The sequence below is a fragment of the Xiphophorus hellerii genome, chromosome 10 (genome assembly GCF_003331165.1).
Source record: "Xiphophorus hellerii strain 12219 chromosome 10, Xiphophorus_hellerii-4.1, whole genome shotgun sequence".
Lineage (NCBI taxonomy): Eukaryota > Metazoa > Chordata > Actinopteri > Cyprinodontiformes > Poeciliidae > Xiphophorus > Xiphophorus hellerii.
In genome coordinates this window covers 17,442,073-17,466,554 of record NC_045681.1, presented here as the reverse complement: position 1 = coordinate 17,466,554, position 24,482 = coordinate 17,442,073, and the positions used below count along the sequence as shown (strand labels likewise).

Here is a 24,482-nt window from a genome sequence, read left to right as displayed (position 1 = left end):
TTATTTTGTAGGCAGTCAGTTTTAGAATTTGATATTGCTAATGAATATTTTAAGACGGGGGTGAAAATTACAAATATTTATATTTTGCTGCTGAACAGGAAGCATTGACAAAAGACGAAATAAAAAAGCTCAGAAAGCTACTGAAACTCACACAGACTGGTTCAACATGAAGCATAAATCTGGCTTTCAAAGGGGGGGGGGGGGGGGGGGGGCTTTCAGGCTTTTGACATGCAAGGCCTCAGAAAAAGCTCCGCCGATGTCAAGGTCGGATCCAACAAAGGCCAAAACGTACTCGATGTTATTTTACTCGAGGAAGCAAAGAACAAGACAAAAGTTTTTCTCTTTTCTTGGGCTGAGACGTTTCATAATTCACAAGAGCTCAAGAGCAGAACTCCTGTGAGGTCTTCACAGACGTCCCACTGCAGCGTTCGTTCGCGTAGCAAACATGCCCACTTAAAAATTGGTGACCAACTGCACAAAACCTGTCAGACAACACACAGACACGCCGGCGTTTTGCTCTTGCAGGATTTATATGAGCCTCTGCAGTCATTTTGAATTTTTTTATTATTATTATTTCTAACGAGTGAAACACAAACTCTTGACCCAAAAGCTTCTGCAGCACCAAACTTTTGTAAACATTACAGCGGCTGAACTGCTGCCGGTTATTTGGAGCCGTTGGCGTCTCGCTCTTTTGCAGTCTTAACCGTTATGTTCTCATAAATGATAGAGAGGCGTTTTATACCAAATGTGGATGGATTCATGCCTGCCATGGGGACGTTTTACGCAGGTTTTGCATTCAACTATTTAAATCAACTTTTAGCCAGAAAACATGCAGGCGTTCTGATCACCATCCTAATTTGAATGTGTACAATTTTGCTGATGAAATGCAAGGGGATAACATTGCATTTAAACTCTGCTTGCTCACATTATCTTCATCATTGTCGCAATTTCATGTGCTTTGTTCTCTAATGTTGTGTAACTGCAGTCAGTTTCTATCATCTGATCACTGATTTCATAAAGAAATAAAATAAAATAAATAAAACAGTTTAATCTGGCATGAAAACCAATTGCAAAGGGAATGTGATAAACCATAAAGCTTTTTTTCAGAAACATGACAACATATAATATAGTTTATGGATTATATTCTCAATAATTCATAAAAAAAAGACCTTTGAATTCATGGCAAACATTCAAGAGATGTATATATATAATTTTTAAGTTGTATTAAGGTTTGTCAATGCTTATGAATCTAAAATGTTTCACACTGTTGGCTGTTTGTTCTTAGATGAGTTCTGCCTGTGCTGCATATGACTGAACAAAATAAACAAGAACAAATATCTTCAAACGGAGAAATATTTGCAAAATTCGATTAATGAAACGAAAGTGTCTAAGATCTCTGTGCAGTGCTCTCTGGAAGGAATCAAAGATCTTGTTTGTTTTCCATAACAAAGAAGCTCTTAATCTATCAAACAGAGAGCATTACGGGAATCAAAACCGTACCATGAAGTTTGTGGCTTTTGAACTCAAACACCTGAAAGACGCCTTATGATCAAATGTGGGAGCCTTCAAACCTGTTATGGTTCTCCTTTAATAACTTTAGCGTTCTGCAGGAGATGATGGGTTCAAGATGACTTTATTTCATTATAAAAAATAAAAAAAAACCTGAGATGTCCTGTGGACCGAACCTGGACTGAACAGCTGATTTTTTTTTAAAAAAAGACCAAATTCGCTGACTCTAACTTTTTCACAACGTTCTACTTGATGGGTTTTTTTTCTTTTTTGTGCACAGAACAGAAGTTGGACTTCTTTCTGTTTAGTTTCTCTCAGTAGGAGTTGCATGACAGCAACGCGTTTAAAAATGGAAACAAATGTCTTTCTTTGTATCTGGAAGGAGTTTCTGCAGCTGTGAGAACCACAGTAGCTATTAACAAAGACCCACCATAAGGTCTAGCAGCAGGAACTGCAAACCTTCTGATTCCAATGTCACTCTGCAGCTGGTGATCATTGCAAACTCTGGTGGATCGCTTCAAACTCTGTCAGCAGTGAATCAGGGAACAGTTTCAGTGGATCATTAACTTGTCTGTAGACACCAAGAGAGCTGGTGGGAGTCCACAGCCCACACAGACACACACACACACACACACACACTCTCTCTTCTCCATTACTTTATATTTTCATATAACACACAGACACATGCGGGCGGGTTGCAGACTCGGAGAGGAGATGGGAAACAAACCCTGTCATCTGCCTCCGTGTGTGGGAAGATGAAAACCAACGCGCTTGGTTGTTCTCGCCGCCGCAGACAGAAAAGCACGCCATTCAGCAGTCTGCAGAGAGTCGAAGCGGCTGGTAAGCGGCAGAACTTACCACCAAAGAGCCGGAGACACTGACAAATTAACGGGACCCTCAGGGATCCCAGCAGATCATCCTAATCACGATCCCGTTTAAGCCACCTGACAGAGACAAGACCGTCAAGAACAATCACACACACACACACACGTTTCCTTATGCACAGAAACCACATATACATGTTGTATGTTTCTTTTTATGATCATACACTGTTGCATATTTCTTTAAATCTGACTAAACTATTTTAAAAACGCCACAATTTTCTTTTCTTACGTCGTAAATATGCCTTGTTTTGCCTAAATGATTACCTTTTGTGAATTTCTATCTAGAATTTCTATCTTACTCTATTCTGGTCTGTTCATTAAAAGCAGTGAGAGTCCAACCAAGTGGAGAAGTAATATCATTATCAGACAGAGCTAAAATGCATTGCCCCAGAAATGTTATATTCTATTAAATAATGCATCCAAGCTCTCCTTTCTGACTGCAACGTTGCACAAATTATAGTTCAGGATATTGTGCAGCTCCACTACATGCAGAGACTCCAAACACTGAGCGCTGCTGCATCGTGCGGCCAGCTATATATAGATGTATCAGCGGCGTTCTGGTTGATGGAAACATCAAAACCTCCTGGATATCATGGAGGGCGGAGCCACAACTGCAGCTCAAACTCAATTTCGGAGCTGATGAGTAGGAGCTGAGGCTCGGCCACCGTTCGCTCCTTCTTGGCTTTTCGTAGCCGTCTGTTAGCCATCCTGAAGCCTGATTGGGAAGCATGGACGATAACCATGAGCTCATAAAAGCCTCTGAGATCTGAGAAAAATACTGATAAGAAAGAAGCAGAAAATCATTTCAATTTCTCTTTTTTTTTTTTCTTTTTTGGATACCTGAAGTGTCAGGAATTTCATATTATTGCAAAGCAAAGCACCCGAGGGTCCAACCCTGCAGAACCTCCTGGTCATCCACAAACTGCAGCAGAGGAACAGGCACAATGCTGTTCAAAATATGGAATTTCAGTTCCAGGACCTTCAGCATGCAACTAGAAAACTAAAAACACAGGAAGAAGTCAGTTGTATCCCGATACAACTTTTGCACTTCCGATCCGATACCAATATTCCAGCTTTGAGGAGCAGCCGATACCGACATTGACCCGATGCGATATCATTGCATCACACAAGCTATGCATGCTTTTATTAGTTAGTTTGTAGTGTGGAAGGTTAGAAAAGGCTTGATCAAGTGATATCACTCCAACAGAACAACAGTCAACAACCAATACGTGTGAGAACAACTGACTATTATTATCAATCAATTGTTTTGATGCAGGCCGTTATAATCCGATACTTTTTTTTTACTGATATCAAACTGATTAGTGATATCAGTATCGGATCGGGAGAGTCCATGAAGCTCACATTCTACACAGCTAATTTGACCAAAATGATTTTAAAAAAAGTAGACCACCAGATTATACTGTTTGTTCCCTTTCACGAATCAGTAAAAACAAATTTAATTAGATGGATTTTAATTTTTACTATTTATTCGATTCCTCAAATTTAAGTACTCCAAACAATTTTGGCTTGTAAATGCGTCAATCAGAAGCATGTTGGATGCTCTTTGAATTTCAAATAAATGCTAGAGGCTAACATTTTTGTTGGATGAATGGGGGTGCACGTCAAATTCCTTTATTTCCTGTTAGATTTGAAAGTTTCTCCATGAATAAACCGCGGCACGTGTTTCTCTCCTTTTTTGTGTGTGTGTGTAGTTGCCTGGGCTTGACAAACAAAATATGAATCATCCCATCAGGAGAATTAGACCTCAAAGGCAACTGAGGAAAACAGAATCCTCATCGTTTTGCCGTCGCTCGGGTTTTGCCATTTCCTCTGCCTCGCTGCAAACCCACAAGTTCTTACATCGAACTCTCTCAGATTTCCCCCAGAACATCATCAGTGCATCCTCTTATTATTTATTTATTTATTTTGTATTATTAATTTTTTTTTACGCAAAACAAAACCGGCTCATATTTTCAGGAGAAAAGCTAAAAGATAATTATCTGAGTGAGGGCACGCGGCACGAGTTAGGAGCGCGAGGAACAACTCGCAAGATCTTTGCGTGTCTGGAGCTCGACGACGGGATGCTGAACAGGAAACGCGTCAGAGCACAGGTGTGTGAGGAGAATACTCAGGTCGGATAATGATCTGACCGTTTTTTGAAACCCCGAGCTGCACAGGGAGCAGCTGTCTTAACAGACACATCTCTGAAGGACCTTCAGTCCGGGGCCCTGACCTCGGTCGGCACCGTGCGGCGCATTAAAAGCAACGGCGACGACGACCGCAGTTTGACTGAGTGGTTTTTTTTGTTGTTGTTGTTGTTGTTTTTTGGCCGCCTGCTCGAGTCGTTGCGTTATCCGATGTTGATCAGAGCTCGGCAGTCGGCCGCCGAAACAGAGCTGAAAACCTCCATTAACGCAGAACAGAGCAGATCCATTAGAGCTCGTTCCTGTCGCTAACGAGCAGCTGCAGCTGCAGGCCTCACAACTGATCGCAAAGATTTCAGCCGGTAACAAAAGACCCTCAAGAGTCACTCGTTTGAGCCAGACTGACACGCATCGAAAGCCTGTTCTTCACTTAGGTGATATGGCCGATTAGTTTTTTTTATTTTGACGGCGAAACAGTTGAACCCCGTCCTTGGACAGTCTGACAAAAACCAGCTTTGAAACTCGCTGAAAGCGCAGAGCCGCCTGTCACCGGTGTGCAAAACCAGCCGAGAGAACAGAACTGTTTAAAAAAAAAAAAAAAACGATGTTCAGTGGGAGAGTCTATCCTCTGGTTTTATGAAATCCAGCGTGTTCAACTCAGGCTTAAAACTAGCTGAGAGATAAAAAAATTTTTTTTAAAAACTCCCCGTGTTTACGCCAAGATTTACACTTCCGGTATACACTGCAAAAGCACAAAATCGTACAAAGTTTGGTCTAGTTTCTAGTGCAAAATATCTTAGTGCAATTGTAATAAGACTAAACTAACTTACAAGTAACTTTTCGGCAAGATACGAGCTTGTTTTCAGTCAATAACTTCTGAAAAGTACTAATTCCACTGGCAGCTTGTTTCACTTATAACATAGGGAACTTGTCATGTTATAAGACCAAACGTCTACCTGTGCAACTAATAACTTTATTTATCAATAAATAATAAGTAATTATTCACTAAAAACAAGCTACAAAAACGAGCAGAAAAGTTGCTTGTAAGTTAGTTTTTGCCTTATTTTAAGTGCATCAAGAAAGATTTGGTACTTCTTCAGTGTACTGCAGAACGTTCTGTTAACTTCCTGTTGCATGCAGAGTTTTCTACAAGTTCGACAGAAGCTTAAACCCAGCTGAACGAGTTCTACGAGCTTTTCTGGAGCTGTTGAAGGAGGTTCTGTTCAGTCTGATGATTCTAACCCTCTGCTACAGCCCACGTGGAAACAGGAAGTTCCCCCACCGCGTCAGAACCTGCAGGAGGAAGTGAAGGACCTACTGTGGGCTCTTGGGGTAGAACGGCAGCGTGACGTGGCACAGCTCGCTGATGTCGAAGGCCGTGGGTTCGGCGGAGATGGCCTGCCTCTTGCTGCGGTGCTGGTCCGGCTGCAGCACCAGGTTCTTCTGCTGGGCCTGGACCTGCTGGGCCGTGGCGGGCCGGATCACCGAGCGGTACTTGTCCAGCTCGTTCTGCAGCCTCTGGATCAGCTCGTCCTTCTGGTCCAGCTCCAGCTCCAGCTCGTCGATCAGGGCGTCGCGCTGCCGCAGCTCCTCGATCTTCTCCTGCAGAGCGTACTGCAGGTCCCGCAGCGTTCCCATGGGCTCCTTCAGCTGGTCCCGACGGGACGTCGGGTCCGAGTCGCAGCGTCCGCCGCAGCCTGACCACTTTGGGATCTCCGGCTTCCTGGGAGAAATCTTTGGGTTCCTCGTTTCGCTTTAAGTCGTTGCCCTGCCAGGTCTTGCTGTGGCTCTCCCTGAGTTTTAGGATTCAGTTGTTGTGCGGAAACTTCTCGGTGTAAAAATCTCTTCCAGATTTTCCCAGGAACATCCAGAGGACAAAGGACTTTCAGGAACTTTCCAAATGTTTCTTTTGGCTTAAAACCTTTCAAACTCCAGAGTTCTTTACCCCTTACACCAGCTACATTTTTAAAAAAGTCTTTAACAACATTTTCTTTTTTGCTTGTCAGGGTACCTGTGTTTGCTCTTGGTCCAAATCCATTTAATTATCAGATATTGTAGAAATTGATGCAGGCTTTCTGCCGGGGTGCCTTCAGGCAGCTCCCAAAGTTTCCCTTGGATTTCATTTAGTACCTACATATCTGAGAACGTTTGAAGGAGGAACAAACAAAAAGTGGATTGGTTCCACAATCTGACATCTAGGGGGGCGGCGGCTTAAATTGTTTTTGTGGTGAGGTTTTAGGTTGGATGGAATCAGGTGACGAACAGTGATTTACACAGGAAAAACTCTGGAAAACAGATGAAATAATAATAATAGACACTCCTGCGGGTCACGCTTCCCATCCCGTTGATTAAATCCAATCAAAACAAACCGCATGATTAAAAAAAAAAAAAAAAGGAAATTTGGATGCATGATTCCTCTCGATGAATGAAATAGAAAAAAACTGAAAAAGTGAGGAGTAATCCAGCGTACAACTAACGCAAGCAAAGTTTACAATCAGTCTGAGACAAGGATAATCCCACAGGAGGGGCTGCTTCGGGTTTATGTCCGCTGGAATATTTTACGCGGAGAGTAAGGAACCAAACGTCCGCCAGTGAAAACGGAGGCGCTGGAATCCGGCAGCGCGCACTTTATTCCCGACACACATGCAAAAAAGAAAAGAAAAAAAAAAAAAGAAAAAGATGCGTTCCAATACCACATGGAGACAAGAGACAGGAAGCCAAGAGCCTCAAGTTGGATGTTTAGGGAGATGAGAGGACAAACGCCGGGAAACAGGTGCTGCAAAGCCGCGAGTCCGGAGGAGTCCGGAGCGCTGATCCACTTCCAGTATGGATAGTTTAATCCGAAACAGTTGGAGCTTAAGTGGAGGTCGAGGTGGAAAGAGAGAGAGAGAGAGAGAGATGAGGAGGAGGAGGAAAGTTGGGCTGCCTCCGCTCCTTTTCGTCACCTGTCGTCCTCATCTTCATCACCTGTCCTCCTCCTCGCCTGCGCTGCTGCGTCAGTTAAAGTTTCTATGTACAGATGGAGAAAAAAAACTACCTAAATGTTCATCTTAAACCAACCAAAAATTTGTATTTATTTATTTATTTATTTTGCAGGAATAAGCCGTGGCCAGAAAGGATGGATGTTACTGTAAGCTGCTCTAAGAAAGTTCAGGAAAACAGATGAGATGATAGCTTTCATTTTTAAGTTTCGAGAGATGCGTTCATGTGCAAATTTACAAATGATTAAAAAAAAAAACAATGAACAACACCATTTTTCAAACTAATGAGACTTTAGCAAAAGTTAAAAATATATCTGTTCTAAAGTGTTTCAATTTGACAGTGTCCCCCCCATGTGAAATAAAAACAGGAGGTATAATAAATAAAAAAAACAGAGCCCGGTTTACGTTTATAGTCTGATTCATCCCGTAAATCTGCTCTGAACAGCCTTAGAGAGTAAAATAGACGTGTTGGAACCGAATGTGTCCAGTTTAGAGCAGAACTGTGAGCCTGGTCCGTTCTCTCTATTTATATAAACCTTCTGTGTTCAAACTGTCAGCATGTTCCTGCAGCTGCTGCAGAGATATTTGAGGACATGACAGCGAATTCATCCGAGAACAGACGTTTACACAATGAGGAAATATTCCATGATCTCACACAGAACATTATTGTTTTTGATCTTTTTTTGTTGTTGTTATTTTTGCTGCCAGGGATCATATTTCATAATGTTCTGATGAGAATAGATCTGATCAGTCATCACGGACTGAGGGATGATCAAACTATACCTAGTCTGCTGGATACAAATCAATGACCGGAAGACTTTGTAATCAGTGTGCGCCCTCTTCTGGAGACTTACTGTCATTACAACCAGGAGACAAAAACTGGAAGAACTTTTATTAATTATTATTATTATTATTATTATAATTATTGTTGTTGTTGTTTCTCAAATGAACATGATGCTCATTTCCTCTGGAACGAAACTGTTTCAAACTGAACTTGTTTTCTACTCCCAAAAAATTCTGTGTTTATCAGAAATTTAATTAAACTAATAATTTACAGTTTTAGCGTGTATTGGAGAGTGAGGGGGAGGGGCTGATCTGAAACAATTATGAAAAACTAAATTAGCTTAAAAGTCATTGTCTTGCATTGCGGAAGTAAGCCAGAGTCTGCAACATGCAAACTTCACGCAGGAAGACCCCCAGCCGGGATTTAAACCTGCCGCTTTAACTGCGCCAAAACTAACTAAAAACGCATAAATCTGTGTGTTCTTCACACATTCGGACGACGCTGCAGAGAAAAATGATTTATTTATTATTTTTGATAGGGGTCTGCAAGCTTTATAGCAATCCAAAGACTCATTTCTCTTCAGTCCAGGTAAATAAAACGTGTTAAAAGTTGCTCATGTTAACAGACCTTTGGAAAAGACAGCGTATACATATTTTTTTTATATATATAAATATCTTAAATAAGAAATGTGATACCTTTTTTAAAGAGTGAAAATCTGTAGGTTTAAATACGTCAAATAGCCTACTGAAAAAAAAATTGCCTAAGAAGAGCTAACCAGGTTTTTCTGCTTTGTGTTTGGAAGCAATCTATGGGCTGTTTTGTAGTAAAGTGTTAAGAAAGTGCGTTTTTCTCAGTTTAACAGGTCTTCTATGGAGGAATTTTTCTATAATCCTTCTAGCCGGTGTGCCCGTGTGGCTACTATCGATTGTAGCAGCCTGCGCCACCCACTGGATATAGGGAGAAACAACAACGTCAGCTTTCTGCTCCGTGTTACACTAAACATCCGCCAGCTGTGTGCTACTGATAGCTAACAGCTACTGATCTTTGGCAGGAGTTTGTTCACCCAATCAACTCCCTCCCGCTGGAAGGAAAGAAACTGCACCCAGTACAACACTTTCTTTCTATTGGCTGAGAGGTTGCCAGGCGACTGTGCCAAAAGCCGTTTCCAAAAGCGAGCAGAGACCAAGTCTGAGCACGAGGCGAAGTTTTGAGTAGAATAGAATAGAAATATCGTTATTGTCTCATAGTGGGGAATTTCAGTATAACAGCAGGCATGTCGGTTCACACAAAGATATAGTATTAAAAATATATGACAAAAAAAAAAACAAAGACTAATATACTGTACAGTAAGAACAAGATCTTAACATAAAAATACTTTGCAGTTATCTGATAACTGTGAAAATACTAGCCAGGATGAAAACATTTATCGAGTTTGTTGGGAGCAGTGGTGATTATAGTCTAACATCTGTTCAAATGTGGAAAAAAAGACATTATGTCCACAACAACACTGACTGACTCTTCAATTGTTTAATTCTATTCTTTTCTTTTTCTGCTGCTCATTTCTTCATTTTACACCTTTAACTGATCACAAATAACAATATGAGCCGAGTAAATGATCAAAACGAATTATTAAGATACGAAAAGCAGGTGATAGAGCCAAAACACGCTTAAATGTAACATATTTGTCCCACATTGTGTTATTCTGATATGATATAATACCAAAGGTCGACTCCATTATGAAAGCAATATCAATAGTCTTATCAATACTTTTGATCAGAAAGATTTTCAGACCCCTAGGAACAATCCTCACAACATCTGTAAGCAGCTGGAGAGGCCTCTGATCCAGATCCTGTCGGTCAAAGGCCTCTTGATGCTCACACACACACCCACACACACACAGGACTGCCTTAGTGTGTCCACAGATAGCAGCAGGTTAAACATTAACAACTTGCAGCTTGTAAAGCTAACACCAGGACAGTGAACCTTTGGAGTTTGATATGATGTGATCACACACATACACACACACGCACGCACGCCATCTCACGCAGGGGGCTCTGACCACACACTCACACTCAGAATGACACAGCTCTGATCGGAGGGAGGTGATCTCTGAAATTGCTCAGGTGAGTTTTTAAGATTTTTTTACTCCAAAAAATTGGTCTGAAAGCATCAAACTTGGGAGAGAGAGAGAGAAAGAACGGATGTGAAGTAAGTGCCGCTCGCCCTCTCTTTTTCTCTTCTGTGTGTTGAGGCTGCAAACTGAGCAAACAGGCCAAGTTTGAGGCGAGCGAGCGAGCGAGCGCCGTCCAGCAGCTGCTGGAGCTCCTTCTGCCAGCGAAAGTGTTTCTGTTGACGTTTACAGACCAGTTAAATGTCCTTACTGGGGTGTAAAACTGGGAGCTCTGGTTAATGGTTCAATCAGAGGTAATTCCAGACAAAGCCAACAAAAGATGAATCCTGTTACCATGCCCATTTCTTTCCCCCCTGTAATTTGCATAAAGTTTTACTTCCATACACTCTCTGTGAGATTCCAGAGGAGGGAAGTCGTGTTAACACTTAACGTTAAATCTCATTTAATTTACCTAAAATATTTTGTGAAAAGTTTTGCATTGGATCCTGAAAGTCCTGATTAAACTCAGTCGGATCATCAAGCAGCAGCAGGATCTGCTGCAGCTCCTAAACTATTGTCCTACATTATAAATGAGATAATTCAGACGATAAATCTGATGCAATTTTAACTTCGGATTAATTGAACTTTTGATTCACTCATTTTTCTTGTTGGAATGTTATGTGGAGGTACATTATTTAAATCCTTTTCCCACACAGAGACACATCCTCACTGAGCATGTGCAGTTAATCAGCCAGTTCATTTATGAGGCTCTGACTCACAGCAGGAGACATCTCAGGATATTTCATAGGAAGAAAAAATATTTCAATTAAAATATAAATTTAAGCTGTGTGACATTTTGTCAGATTGTTTTGAAAAAAAATCTTATTTTTTAAATGTAAAAAACACAAATATTTGTACAAGTATTGTTATTTTTAAAATTATGTCTATTATAACACTTTTCAAATATTAGTAAATTACTTTTTTTTCTTAGTATGCATGTATATTTTTTTTACCTAAAGGAAATCATGTTCAAGCGGTTCAGTTGCTGTCCTTATTAGTGTAATACTAAAATCTAAATCTATTTCAGCCCCAAATATGTTCAAATTAATTTCATACTGATTAAACCAAATGTTCCGGATAATTACTGCCATCTGCTGGCCGCAGAATGAACTGCTCCACATTTGATTTCTCTTCATAAAGTTTTATACGAAGGCACTTGAGTATTTTGACTTTTTTCCCCCCCTTAGAAAACCAGGAGGGATTTAATCAGCATGTCTCAGTTTTCCTGTTAGCTTGATTTATTAAAATATTCTTATAGAAAGTGTTCATATTACAAACAAAAGTCAAAAGCAGCAGATAATTACAGGTGATGAGATTAGCATTTCACTCTTTAAATAAAATGTGATTATTTTCTGTCAGAATTTAATTTAATTTATACATTTTAGTGCGAGTAAAATTGAGCTTCCTGTGCTAATTTAAAATTAAATTGGATTGAAGAATGAAAACATTCTAGACTTTAAAAAAAAATCTCTTTAGATCTTTCGGTATTGTGTTCTTCAACAGTCACTATGCCTCGTTGCAACTTGAACAGGGTGTTCTTTTGCCTGAGTATTGGAGTATATATTATGGGTCATGTGATAGATATGTTTCTTAATGGAGCAGATGGATCTTGAACAATAAATATTCATAACCATCATGATGTATCCGCAGGACGACAGAGGCTTTCATTTCACAGATCAGGATAATGAATTCGGACGCAGAGCCGAAACTGTTTTCAATGAGGAAGTCGTTCCATATGGAAATAAAGGAGCAGCAACCCCCTTTCTGCTGAAACCAGAAATCTAGATTAGTGTTAGCTTCTACAGCTTTAATTGTCTGACGAGCCGATGCAGGAGGATCGACGGCTGCTGTCGGAAGGGCAAAAGTTGGCTGATAGAGTGATTGATCAAAGATCAGTCATGATCTGAGCTCCAACATCTGATTACGTAAATCTGAATGAAGATGTGAAGTGTGACCTAATTATTTTTATTAGTTTTGCCTTTTAGTCAGTTTGTCCAGAAGTCTTCTGAGAGTTCATCACTAATGGTGGCCATGTTGGGACGGTGTCGGTCTATGATTACAACCTGGATTTCTGACATCCGGAGAGCATTCCGATTGATTTATCTGACTCGGACGGAATGCTTTTTGTTCATCCTTCTTCTTGGAAATGGAGTCAACAGTTTGAAGACAATCTGGTTCCTGAGTTTAGCCAAACTGTTTGGAGCCCTACCAGCAAGGGCAGCTGATGTCTGAATGTTTGAGGAAAAATATTCAACTATGGCCGGCATGAATTTTGAAGAATACCTGCAGAAGTTCTCCGTGAGCTAAACTGCCGGAAAGTGTGAACAGATTCATTTGGTATTCGGGAGCAAAAGCATAAAGCTGATTCTTGGAGCTTACTGAACACATTCAGAATATAAATGTAGTCATTCGATCTCTCTTCTCTATTCTATTCCATCTCTATTTCATTTCATGAAATCATTAAAATCGGTTTTCTGATAAGGATACAAGAATTTCTTCAAAGTCTGGAACACATTTGACCATTTTTACACAAGATAGTGACATCCCCTGTTGACTGATTTAAAAGTTCCTCAAGATGTAATAAAACAAAACAAAAACCAATAGGCCTTCGCAGCGCTTTGCTGCTCGGGCCTAATGACAAAAAAACTCACACAAACATTATGCTTTTATTACATAAATGTAATAAAGCACTTATGCTTTTATTACATTTAGTACAACACAACATCCCAGGTCTTCATAATGTGACCTGGAGTGTTTTGGTTCTTGTTATACGAGCCGAGGGTTTTTACGGCGGGGGTGTGGGGAGGCGTTCTGTCATGTTTGGGATGCCATTTGCTGAATAAATTCAGCGAAAGCTCGATCTGATTTCGGCTGTGGCAGGTTTCCGCCCTGCGGGACGGTGAGACGGACTGTCAGGCTGTCCACGGTCTCTGTTAATGATCAGCCGGCAGACCTTGACCTCCCCGCCGCTCATATCTGCCGCTCAGATTAGGAAAAACAAGGCGAGGAGGTGCAGATCTGTGAGTACATGATGTCTCAGCAGTTGATTCAACAGAGGGCTGCAGGCGGTTCCACCAAATATGACTGAGACAAAGAAAAAAAAGAGAGGGAACAAACAGTGGCTCTAATGACTTATTCAATTTCAGCGTTCAGTCGTTTTTGATAGGAATCAATATGTCACATTGTGGGCACAAATTGTTCACTATTTTTAAAAAAGTCACATTTAGGACTGGACTTTGGCTCAGCCATTTCAAAACATAAATGTTTCTCTCATATCAAGTCGTTCTGTTCCTAATTTGAATTTGACCTGGGACTAACGGTGGGACTAAAAAAAAAAATTAAGCTTTCAGCTTTCTAGCAGACACCAGGAAGTTTTGTCAAAACTTTCTTTGGTTTTGGAATTGATTCAACTTAACAACCTCATGTTAATCTGAAGAAAACTAATCCCACAGCATGATGCTGCCGCCACCGTTTTATACAGCAGTCATTGTGTTCCTGTGAATTATCTAGTCTCCTCTAAAGCTGCTGTTGACCTCTTGGCAGCCTCCTTGACCTGTGCTAGTTTCCTCTATTCATTAGTTTTACAGAAACGTCCACTTTTAATAAAATCATGGTTGTTTGAAAAAAAAAAAAAAAAGTCAAGAAAATTGTACCAAGACACTAGAACTTTTTTAAAGGATAGTCAAATTTGCAAAAGTTGAGAGCAGGTATGAACTGAAGAGATCCGAATGTCGAAAATGAGTCATTAGGTACAGAACGTCAGCTGTACCTAACAGTTTAGTGCAGATTTTGAAAAATATACATATTTTTTTCTATAATTAGAACGGTTTATTTTCTGCCAAATTTCTCTGTATTTATTTCACATTGAACGTGGGAAAACTCTTTAGATTAATCAGTTTTATTTTTTTATACAAAAACTATTTGGTAAGAAAGTGTTAAAGCGCATCTCAGCGAGGAGCAGGTTCAGATGATCAAGGATTCCTGGAAAGTTATTCGCGACGATATTGCAAGCTTTTCTGTATAAACTCGTTTTTCTGTATAAACTCGTTTAGCTTCGGCTGCAAATGCTACTTTTTTGGTCAGGAATACATTCCTTCTCAAGCTGCAGAAATCTGCAGGCTCTAGAGCAATTAGGATGTTTGGAAAGATGTTTCTGTTCAGTTCACCTTTAGGGGGAACAGACTGGAGAAGAAAGTAAGGCTTTAATGTCTTGAATCTAAATGGATTTATAACAGATTTCTGAAATCTGAACACGTCGGCACAAAGAAAATATGCAAGTCATTCAATAGTTTGTGAGGGTAAGACAGGACCCAGCAAATAAACGTAAGAAAAGTTTTTAATGTGGTTTAAAGAGTTGTAATGAAACTAATACAGATTACTCTTCACAACCATCATCACAGACAGCTTGAACTTGTTTCTGTGACTTACAAAAGCCCACCCAAACTCTCACTGACCACCAGAACATCAGAACTGAAACCTGCTTTATGTCTGTTTCTGCAGTGAGCACCCCTAATTTTCCTGATTCACAACCTGCTGTTAATCACACCCAATGGAATCCAATCAGAAGGGAAGTGGGGACGGGCTGGCGGGGACTCAGAAAGAGGCCACTCTTCGGGCGCTCACCCAACGGACCGGATACCAGCTGAGACAGGTAAGGGCGGAACCTGAGTGCCAAGGGGAGTTCTCCCCATGCTGCCTCTCCTCATTTTGAGGTTTTGTTCTTCAGGAGAACGGTCAGCGGCGGTACGGTGGCCCGCCGCCTGACTGGGACGGACCACCGCCTGAGAGAGGTAGTGAGATATTTGTGGGGAAACTCCCGAGAGATCTGTTTGAGGATGAACTGGTTCCGTTGTGTGAGAAGGTGAGGCATTATGGAATAATTTGAGGAATATGTCCCTTGATGTCACTTTTTTGCTCTTTTTAATGTTCCGGCATTCTCTGCCCCCGTCATCAGTTTGGTAAGATCTACGAGGTGAGGATGATGATGGACTTCAATGGGAACAATAGAGGTTATGCCTTTGTCACCTTCACCAACAAACAGGAAGCCAGGACAGCCATGAAGCAGCTTAACAACTACGAGATCAGGTCAGAGAGGTCCTTCACCTGCAACGACAGGCTTTACAATTATCCGTTTTAAACACCCATCTTCATTTAAAACTACCTTATTGCTAGCACATAACTCTAAAAAATCTGAGCCAACCATCCATCTAACCCTGAATATTATCAATTTACATGTCACCAACCAGAGTAACTATACTATCAATTGATCAAACACTTCACTTTTTATGTGACCAGACCAATTCACATCGCCATTAGTTCCTCATTTGATCATGAAACAGTTTCACCAACACCGAGTCAAAAAAAACTGTTTTATGAACAGTCCAAGACCATAACCACCTTCTTCTATAGACTACTGCTTTGTTTTTCCAAGTACAGAGAGGTGTCATCTGCGTCGATTAGAATACTGGTTTAAATTGACATTCCTGCAATGTTTTTCTCTCCGTCTCCCAGGAACGGTCGCCTGCTCGGTGTCTGTGCCAGCGTGGACAACTGCCGTCTGTTTGTCGGGGGCATTCCTAAAACCAAGAAGCATGACGAGATCCTAGTGGAGATGCGAAAGGTCACGGACGGCGTTGTGGACGTCATCGTGTACCCCAGCGCTGCAGACAAATCCAAGAACCGAGGATTCGCCTTTGTTGAGTACGAGAGCCACCGGGCAGCTGCCATGGCCAGACGCAAACTCCTGCCAGGTAAAGACCGCAAACTCTGGAGATTCATGCAGTTTCTTGGGCAAGTTTTGTCTCAAAATTTCTAGAGATGTTTCAAATCGATCGGTGTGTGTTCAATCTCAAGATGCTGAAAATATGCGGGCTGATCTCACACAAGGGAAGTGAACACATGCACCTTGCAAAGCTGGTAACAAACCTTAATATCATCAAGAGAACATCATAAAAACAGTCAAAGTCTTCAGCTGTCCAAGTGTCAGCCAATCAAAGCCAATTTTACTGCTGATGGGTTTTCATGATTAGAGAGCAGATACTGAAGATGGGGTTTTAGCAGCAGAACTGTCACTGTTTCCAGTGTTTTTCTGTAAAATCAGAAAGACATCCATTTTGACGATCTTGGTCCACACCCAGCTCTAAACGTAACCTAAACTACACACGTTATCAAACCTTCAGGTCGGATCCAGTTGTGGGGTCATCCCATCGCGGTGGACTGGGCGGAGCCTGAGGTGGAGGTTGATGAGGATACCATGGCAACCGTAAAGATTCTGTATGTGAGGAATCTGATGTTGCAGACCACTGAAGAAACCATCGAGAGGGAGTTTAACAGCCTGAAACCAGGTATGACCGGACTCTCTGCTTTCAGATTGTCCTTAAATGCAGCTGACAAGATCCTCTTAAAGTCTTATCTGTTTGTTTCAAGCTTCTAACACATAGTCAGGATAGTCTGCAAAACTTTACTGACAAAAAACAAAATTGCTAAAAGCTATTTTAAAATTTTTTTTATTTATTCAGTCCAAAAGCTGACAAAAAGTTGGAAAAACTCCAAACAAAACATATTTTGCCTGGCAAAAATATATTCAAATTTGATTTGGCTCATTCAGGAACAATAGTTTTAATAGAAGAGAGAAAAAATAAACTTTCAAAGTCTAGTAAAAAGATGTAAAGATCAACCAAAAAATATATTTAAAATCAAAACCTTAAAATTTTATAAAAGCATTAACATGTTTTGTATTTAGAAAATAAGCAATTAATTAAGGCTATTAGTCATTATTACCATAAACTCATGATTATTGAAGATATATACTGTAGATATATATATATTGCGATATGTGGGTTTCTTTGCATAATAAATACTGTATGTTGAATGGGTGGAGCTCCAGGAAAGTGAAAAGTGTTAAAATGAGAAGCTATTAAAAGGCGTTGTTGCGTTGCAGGTGCAGTGGAACGAGTGAAGAAGATCAGAGACTACGCCTTCGTACATTTTAGTCAGCGAGAGGACGCCGTCAACGCCATGAACGCGCTCAACGGGAAGGTCAGCTCTGCCCTGCCCTCATTTCTCTGCTGTTTGCATGTATATTCCAAAACTTCTTAGGGAAAAGGAATATGTTCTGCAAAATAAATCCTAGGAAGCGAACACACAAAACCCCACAGAGAGTGCACAAGCAAAATAATAGAAGAAGAAGAAATGGTAAAAAAATTCAAGCTATTAATTCTAAACAGTTTTTTTGTTTTAAAATTTCATTTTTGGTGGCGGACAAATTTCTCACCGTTTGGTAAAAGAAAACACCGATGATCAGGGCATGAAGAAACAAGCACCCGACTGTTGCCTCATAGAGCATACAGCACGCCGTTTCCATAGCTACCATCAAAACAGCTGCATAAAACACTAGGAATCTTGATGGCAATGAGCTGACGTGGGAAAATAATTTCACCAGCAATAATCGAAAAAGTATAGCATCCCAAAAATACAACCGAGATTGATTTTGCTTTTAGGCGATGCACACAGAATGATCATTGAGAGGTAAACTCCTCTCTCCGCCTGCAGGTGGTGGACGGCTCTCCTATCGAGGTGACTCTGGCCAAGCCGGTGGACAAGGACAGCTATGTCCGGTACACCAGAGGAACTGGAGGAAGAGGAGGCTCAGTTCTTCAGACCGACTACACGGCCTACACTCTGGGACAGGTGGGACTGGGAACTCTAAGCTCTTACCTGAATACTAAAAAGGATTTGTAATATCCAAACAGGCATTCTTATAAATTAGGCATATTCAGGAAGGAATTTGAGCACAGAGGAGCCTTAAACTGACTCTACGGTAAATATACTGATGACGAAATGAGTACCAGCTTGGAGTGTGAGCATCAATATCCCAAATTACAACAGAGATTTACCTTGCAGCACGTAACTGCTGACATTTATCAAACTGTCGTTGTCGTAGCTTTATCAGATTTTACTGCATCTATATGACACAGTTACAGAAAATCTCTGTCCGAACGGTTAAAGCATCATGGAATAACTCTAGACTTATACAGAAATCATAGTGCAAATCAAAGGTGTACACAACAAGAGATTTAGAGAAACAAATTGTTATCTACAGAAAAATTTCAATAAGTAGTGAAATAATTAACACAACTAGTCAGTCTTTTAAAAAAGAGAAAATTAAAGTGGAAAATCTTACTAAACATGGCTCTCTTTTTTTTATTCGTTATCTGGCTTATGAAAATCCCTTCGTTAGAAAGTCGAGTGGGAACATTGTGAACATGAAAGCCATAAAGTAGACCGAGTTGAACCTGAACCAGATTCACAGATAAACAGGAGATAAGGAGCTGATAATGAGCTGAACTCTGAGTTCCCAGAGACTCTCTGGGTTACTGTTCCGCAGTGTTGTCAAGATTGACAAAAAAATAAATAAATAAATCATAGGACGTCAAACGACTTCATCCAGTGGCCAGTTTGGACCAGTGATGGTAACACCAAACCCAGGAACAGGAGCAGGAACTAAAACATTTAGAACAGGGAAACATTTTTAGCTTTCCTTTTGTTTACCTGAGTTTTCCAGAGCAGTAGAGGGCGCCGACTTATCAGGGGCAGCACAAGCACTCAAACAAAAAGCAACATACATTTTGTTTCTGGGTGCTGCTAGAGTTATAAATTGTTGCAAAGAACCCAAAAAATGTAAAGTAAACCGAGTATAACAAAATCCAAAGTAAAACAAGTTAGCTCCAACAGTAGACATCTTAATATAAAGGGCAAACTTCCTCTTCCGCCTCCGTTTCTCGCAGGTGTACGATCCCACTACGGCGTACCTTGGTGCCCCCGTGTTTTATGCCCCCCAGGCCTACGCCGCCATTCCGGGTCAGTTCCGTTTCCCAGCAGCCAAAGCTCACGTGGGAGGTAGAGGTCTGATCAGGACGCCGTCGGTCAGAGGTGAGGACGCTCTCTCTGTTCACATGAATTGGAGAACATGATGGAGGCAGAGCTGCTGCTGTCAGATCTTGATTTGACAGCAGGAACTCACTCATCTAATGCTGAAGCTCCTCCCCTCGACACAGACCGTCCAATCGCAACTCAGCTGCTGTTGCAGATAAATTAGATTTAACGGCGACTTCTCTGTATTTGCTTTGAGTTGCACCTGTGGCAGGTGTGACGCGGAGGGGTGGATCTTCCTGAATCATGTGGATGTAATGAACGTGGTTTAAAAATCAGAGTATTTTATGGTAGGAATCATGTGAGATCCTCTGAATCAGCTGAAGTTTGGTCAAAAATTCACCAGAAAAATAAGAAATCACTTAGCTGTTATCTTCATCAGTATTTGTTGTGATTTATTAATTGTGTGATTCTTCTTCCCTGCTGATTTCCGGTGATTTGATTGATTTACTGCCTCTCCGATCTCCTGTAGAAATTTACATGACTGTACCTGTAGGGGCGGCGGGGGTACGAGGGCTGGGTGGGCGGGGCTACTTGGCCTACGCAGCCATGGGACGAGGAGGTGGAAATAGCGCCTCCTACGGCCTGAAGGGGGACAAGCAGGCCGAAGAAAAGCTGTATGACCTGCTGCCGGGGATGGAGCTGACACCGATGAACCCGGCTGCCATGAGCCTCAAGGGCACCGGCATCAAACCACCGACTCAGGTAATGGGACGCATTCAACATATTCTGACTTTTTCCTGACATTTTTCAGGAATATGAGAACGGAGAGAAACGCTTCTAATGTCTACATGACGCCTCAACTGAAAGCCTTTGGTTCTTCATCCTCAAAAGAGCATCACTTATCCTCCAGACTGCGATGTGAAAAACTGTGACTATGTGGAACTTGGAAGCTCTTCTCCCAAGGTGAACTAAATCCACCTGTCTGTGCTCCCGCTTCCAGGTCCTGGAAGAGCTGTGTCAGAAGAACAACTGGGGTCAGCCCGTCTATCAGCTCCACTCGGCCATCAGTCCGGACCAGCGGCAGCTGTTTCTCTACAAGATCACCATCCCAGCTCTGGCCACACAGTACCCCAACGTGTGAGTATAGGCTGCTCCACTAGAGCAGCAACCCAGACTTCTGCTCCATTTAATGAATCTACAGGGTAGCAAAGCATCAACTGGGGAAACCTTTGAGCCGGTGGACAAAGTATATGCTAAAGATACTGTTTTTCTACTTCTTTGTAAGGCATGAAATTTCCTTTTTTTTTTTTTTTTTTTTTGCCACAAGAGTAAAAGCAATGCAATGGTGTTGATTGAGATGAAATGGATCTAATGGCAGGAAGTGGACAGGTTAAACTGAAAATGTCTGGTGAAGACCCCCATCATCTGAATAGGTAAATGTTCCTGGCATTAAATGCTTCTTCTTCTTGCCCGAGGGTCACTGCTGCCCGTGGAAAACAATGGCCAGAAGCTGAAAGACGAGACTCCTCAAGTGTCAAATAGAGACTGGGTTTCGTACCAGAAATGGTGTACCAGAGTTTAATCCTTGAGTAACTGCTGATTGGGTTATAGGAGTTTGCGTCTCTAGTGATCATGGAGGAGGCTTGAGGGACGATGGTGGCAGCAATGGTAGGAGTTCATCCTCTAATTTGGTTCGACATATTTCATTTCGAGCCAAATGAAATATTGTAAGAGAGGGGTTGAGACCCCTCTCTTGCCATTTATCATTTACCATCAAACTAGAAAATGAGATAAAATTTGTCTGTAATTGAATTTAATTGAAACTCGTTCTAAAAACTTCTTTTTTTAAAAGTGCTAAGCAGAATGCTAAAAAGTGGACAGAAAATAATGCTAACTGAGCAGAATTCTACTTATAATTTAAACTGAAATAACAGGTTAGTTTTGTCCACTTTCGGTTCATCTGTGTTTGTGCTCCTCTCTGCAGGCACCCCTTCACCCCAGCAAAACTGTGCGCATCTGTGGAAGAAGCGAAGGTCCACGCGGCTGAACACACCCTGCAGACGCTCGGCCTGCAGACAGAGGGCGCTGCTGACGCCGGCTGTGCTACTGCAGCTGCCGTGGCCTCGGTAGCCTTCCCAGGTATGTGAAGGTCCGTACCCAAGTCCGACTAACTTCTCACTTCTTGCTAAAGCAGCGACAGAACCCACTTGACTCTCGGCGTGTAACCAGAACCAGATCACACAGGTGGTTACAACAAAGGACCACATGTGAACCAGCAGGGCCTGATAATAATAAGGTGTCTTTTCTTTCGTGTCTCCCTGCAGGCTACGCTCTGGCGAGCCCGGGGTCATCGGGCGTGGCCTCCCAGCTGAAGCAGGCCGTTTCTCTGGGTCAGGACCTAACCGCCTACGCCACGTACGAGGGCTACCCCGCGTTCGCCGTGGCGGCTCGCCACACTGACGGATACGGCGTTTTCTAAAGCTGCTGTGTCCGGGTGCTGAGTTAAACCGTGGAGCTGCGTTTGCGCCACACTGCTTCGCTCACCCGCAAAGGTCGATTCAGTTTGGAAAACCCCAAAACACTGTGACCTGACAAGAAGTCCAATCTGATTGCGTCTTTCCTAAAAAACCAAAAGCGAACTGGTGTGAATGCGGCATTCTGTTGTTATCAAACAGGGAGATTTAAACTTCTTTTAGTTGAAAACCGGTTCAGTCTCATCCCAGATCGCTAGCTGCTGCTGAAAACCTGATCAGACTCGTCAGTCGCCTCGAAGCAAACTCTTCGTCTGTCACCTGTTTCTGCTCCTCGTTTAATCCGAATTATCTGCTCATCCACGGTTTGGTTTGTGATGCTGAAAACTGCCTCTGATTGGCTGATTCGCGTTTTCTGGTTAGGTGTGTACAGTGCGGCTTATCTCTAACGAAGGTACTTTCTGAGTGTCTTCTACTGGTGATTGCAATGGCTTTTGGGTTGTTGACTTTAGCTTTTTCTTCAGACCTTTAAATCTGATTCAATTCTATACTTTTAAGCCAAATAAAATAAATTAAATAGGGCACTAAACTCTTCTTTTTAACATCTGTAATTAGCGGTGCTTACTCTTATTTTTCATTTCCGTAAAACTCACAGCGAAGTCCTGATTTTAAATTGAAGTCATCTTTTTTTCTGTTCAGCTTTTAGAAAAAGTTCTCAAGCCAAGACATTAGAGTTAGGAAGCTCTACCTGCTGTGCCGATGATGATCATCATGATGATGACTGTATCTCATTGGAGGTGCTTTCTAGCGCAGACACGTTTCCAGAAATTCTGATTTAACTAAAATTAGAATCTTTCTAATATTTTTTTTAATACAATGTTTATTTTGTTGCATACCTTTTTTTTTTGACTCCGTCCAACACAACCAAGCACCCACAGGATGTAAATGATATCTGTCACTGTAGGTGCTGCCATGGTTACAGGCCCGGCATATCCATGGCAACCTCTTGTGCAGAGGGAGGAGCTTTGGGCTAAGAGCTGAAGTAACATAAAAAGAGTATTAGACAGAGATTAACAATTGTATTTATTTAAAAAAAACCTACACACAGTAAATCTGCCCTGTTTTGTACAAGTTTGTTGGAGCTTTTTGAAAGCAGACCTTTCATTTGTGTTGTCTTCTGTTCAGCAGGTTTGTTTCCGCCAAGTGTAAAAACGCTCAGGCGCCTTATTCGGATTAAATATGTTTCATTTCTGATTTTTTTTTTTTTTTCAGCGTTCGTATTTTCACACTGAGCGTTTTCTTTTCCTTCCGTTAGTCTGTTGCATTAGGATCCTTAAAATCCAGGAGTTGGCTGTCATTCACATCCACAGCGTTTTCATGATAGGTTAGAAGTTAAAAAATAAAATAAAATAGAAAGATGGATGATGTGGTGTTGGATCTAAACAATGCTCCAGGGTATCTTGTTTTTGTTGTTGTTGTTTTTTTTCTTTTGGGTAAAAGCAGCTGCTGATAGTAGCAGTTTTAACTTTTACTCCTTCTACTCGACTGAAGGTTTTGCGGAGATCTCGGATCAGATGACACGAGTCGGCGTCAGAGCTGTGAACATGCCGAAGCAGAGACAGTATTAAAGTGTGTGAAGCACTTAGAACTTATTTTTGTACGTGGAATCAGATGAACTATCCAGACGTATTTGTACAGAGGTATTTTTAACTTGTCTTTGCTGCCGTAATTGACTGGGGAAGAAAAACCAGGCGATGCTGAATCGGAACCCAATCTGTGATGAGAGAAGAAAATTGTGGGCATTCTAAGAAACCGTTGTGAAATATTATCTTTTATTATTTCTAATCTGAATGGATGAAATAAAGAATTAACATATATCTTTATTGTTTCTGGGTTGTTGTTTGTTTTTTTTTTTGCTTGTTAGGCATTCAATTACTTTACGTTTCTCCAGATGTACCAAACATGTTACGACTTTCTATGTCTGTCTTCGTCAGACAACATCTGTTGTTGTTCCCAGACAGACACAAGTTTTATTGAAATATTTTTCTTACTCTTTAATTAGGGGATTTTATATCTCTTTTATATTGGGGAGTTTTGGTCGAGTTTTTTTTTTTCAGATCTTTAAAATTTCTTCACAACTGTGTAAGTCTCACCACTGCATCTTTATCAATATCAGGTCAGAACTTTATAATGCAATAAGCCAGATCATTTCCCTTGTGGACAATTCTATTCAATAGCAGGTATCAGATCTCCCTGCTTATAATAATGGATCTCATGATCCTGTTTTAAAATTTGTCCATTGAAAAAAAAAATCCATCAGAGATTCGAAAAGCAAGCAGATTTTCCAGAACAAGATTCATTTAGCATCAACAAAATATTTGTATTTTAGCTAACGACTGTCTAAAAAACTGTCAAGTTTGTACAAATTAATGCCTCAAAAATTATAATGATGTTTAGACATACTGTACATTATAAGTCTATGAACTACTGATTTGATTTAGCGAAATTTAACTTCCCTTTGCGATTAATAAAGTATTTTTGAATTTGAACTGGAAAATAAAAAAGAGAGAAACACCTCACTGGTTATAAGGAATGGTTTCAAACCCTAGACTTCTTCATTCTAATACATTAATCAGAGCAGAGAACAGAGCAAGAACTTTTTTTT

The 24,482-nt window shown here is 41.1% G+C and overlaps 2 protein-coding genes across 4 annotated transcripts in view; one reads left to right on the top strand and one right to left on the bottom strand.

Moving 5' to 3' along the window:
• Positions 1–7,418, bottom strand: part of LOC116726956 (cGMP-dependent protein kinase 1-like) — a 45,473-nt gene extending 38,055 nt beyond the window's left edge. Inside the window, exon 1 of the mRNA XM_032573928.1 lies at positions 5,856–7,418. Within this exon, the coding sequence (XP_032429819.1) occupies positions 5,856–6,175 (320 nt within the window). The 5' untranslated portion in view covers positions 6,176–7,418. The remainder of the gene's footprint in view (positions 1–5,855) is intronic.
• A 2,902-nt stretch (positions 7,419–10,320) lies between these two features.
• On the top strand, positions 10,321–23,694 carry a1cf (apobec1 complementation factor). 3 transcript variants are annotated; one of them, XM_032574985.1, is made up of 13 exons: positions 10,321–10,425; positions 14,973–15,123; positions 15,199–15,333; positions 15,427–15,557; positions 15,984–16,222; positions 16,652–16,816; positions 17,413–17,510; positions 18,024–18,161; positions 19,259–19,403; positions 19,900–20,108; positions 20,347–20,483; positions 21,331–21,485; positions 21,671–23,694. In XM_032574985.1, exons 2-13 carry the CDS (start codon positions 15,022–15,024, stop codon positions 21,823–21,825), a joined length of 1,809 nt encoding a protein of 602 aa, XP_032430876.1. In that variant the 5' UTR covers positions 10,321–10,425; positions 14,973–15,021; the 3' UTR covers positions 21,826–23,694. The 3 variants fall into 3 exon arrangements, with proteins under 3 accessions (XP_032430876.1, XP_032430875.1, XP_032430877.1); XM_032574984.1 differs by having other exon boundaries at positions 19,876–20,108; XM_032574986.1 differs by having other exon boundaries at positions 19,876–20,108; positions 21,331–21,495; positions 21,671–21,778.
• Positions 23,695–24,482: the final 788 nt, after the last annotated feature.

What these genes read in the sequence shown, in the direction of transcription:
- a1cf (XM_032574984.1), top strand. Translation starts at nt 15,022, where the DNA reads ATGGAATCCAATCAGAAGGGAAGTGGGGACGGGCTGGCGGGGACTCAG. An exon ending in CCGGATACCAGCTGAGACAG is followed by an intron (nt 15,124 to 15,198) that starts GTAAGGGCGGAA and finishes TTTGTTCTTCAG; the next exon opens with GAGAACGGTCAGCGGCGGTA. An exon ending in GCATCAAACCACCGACTCAG is followed by an intron (nt 20,109 to 20,346) that starts GTAATGGGACGC and finishes TCCCGCTTCCAG; the next exon opens with GTCCTGGAAGAGCTGTGTCA.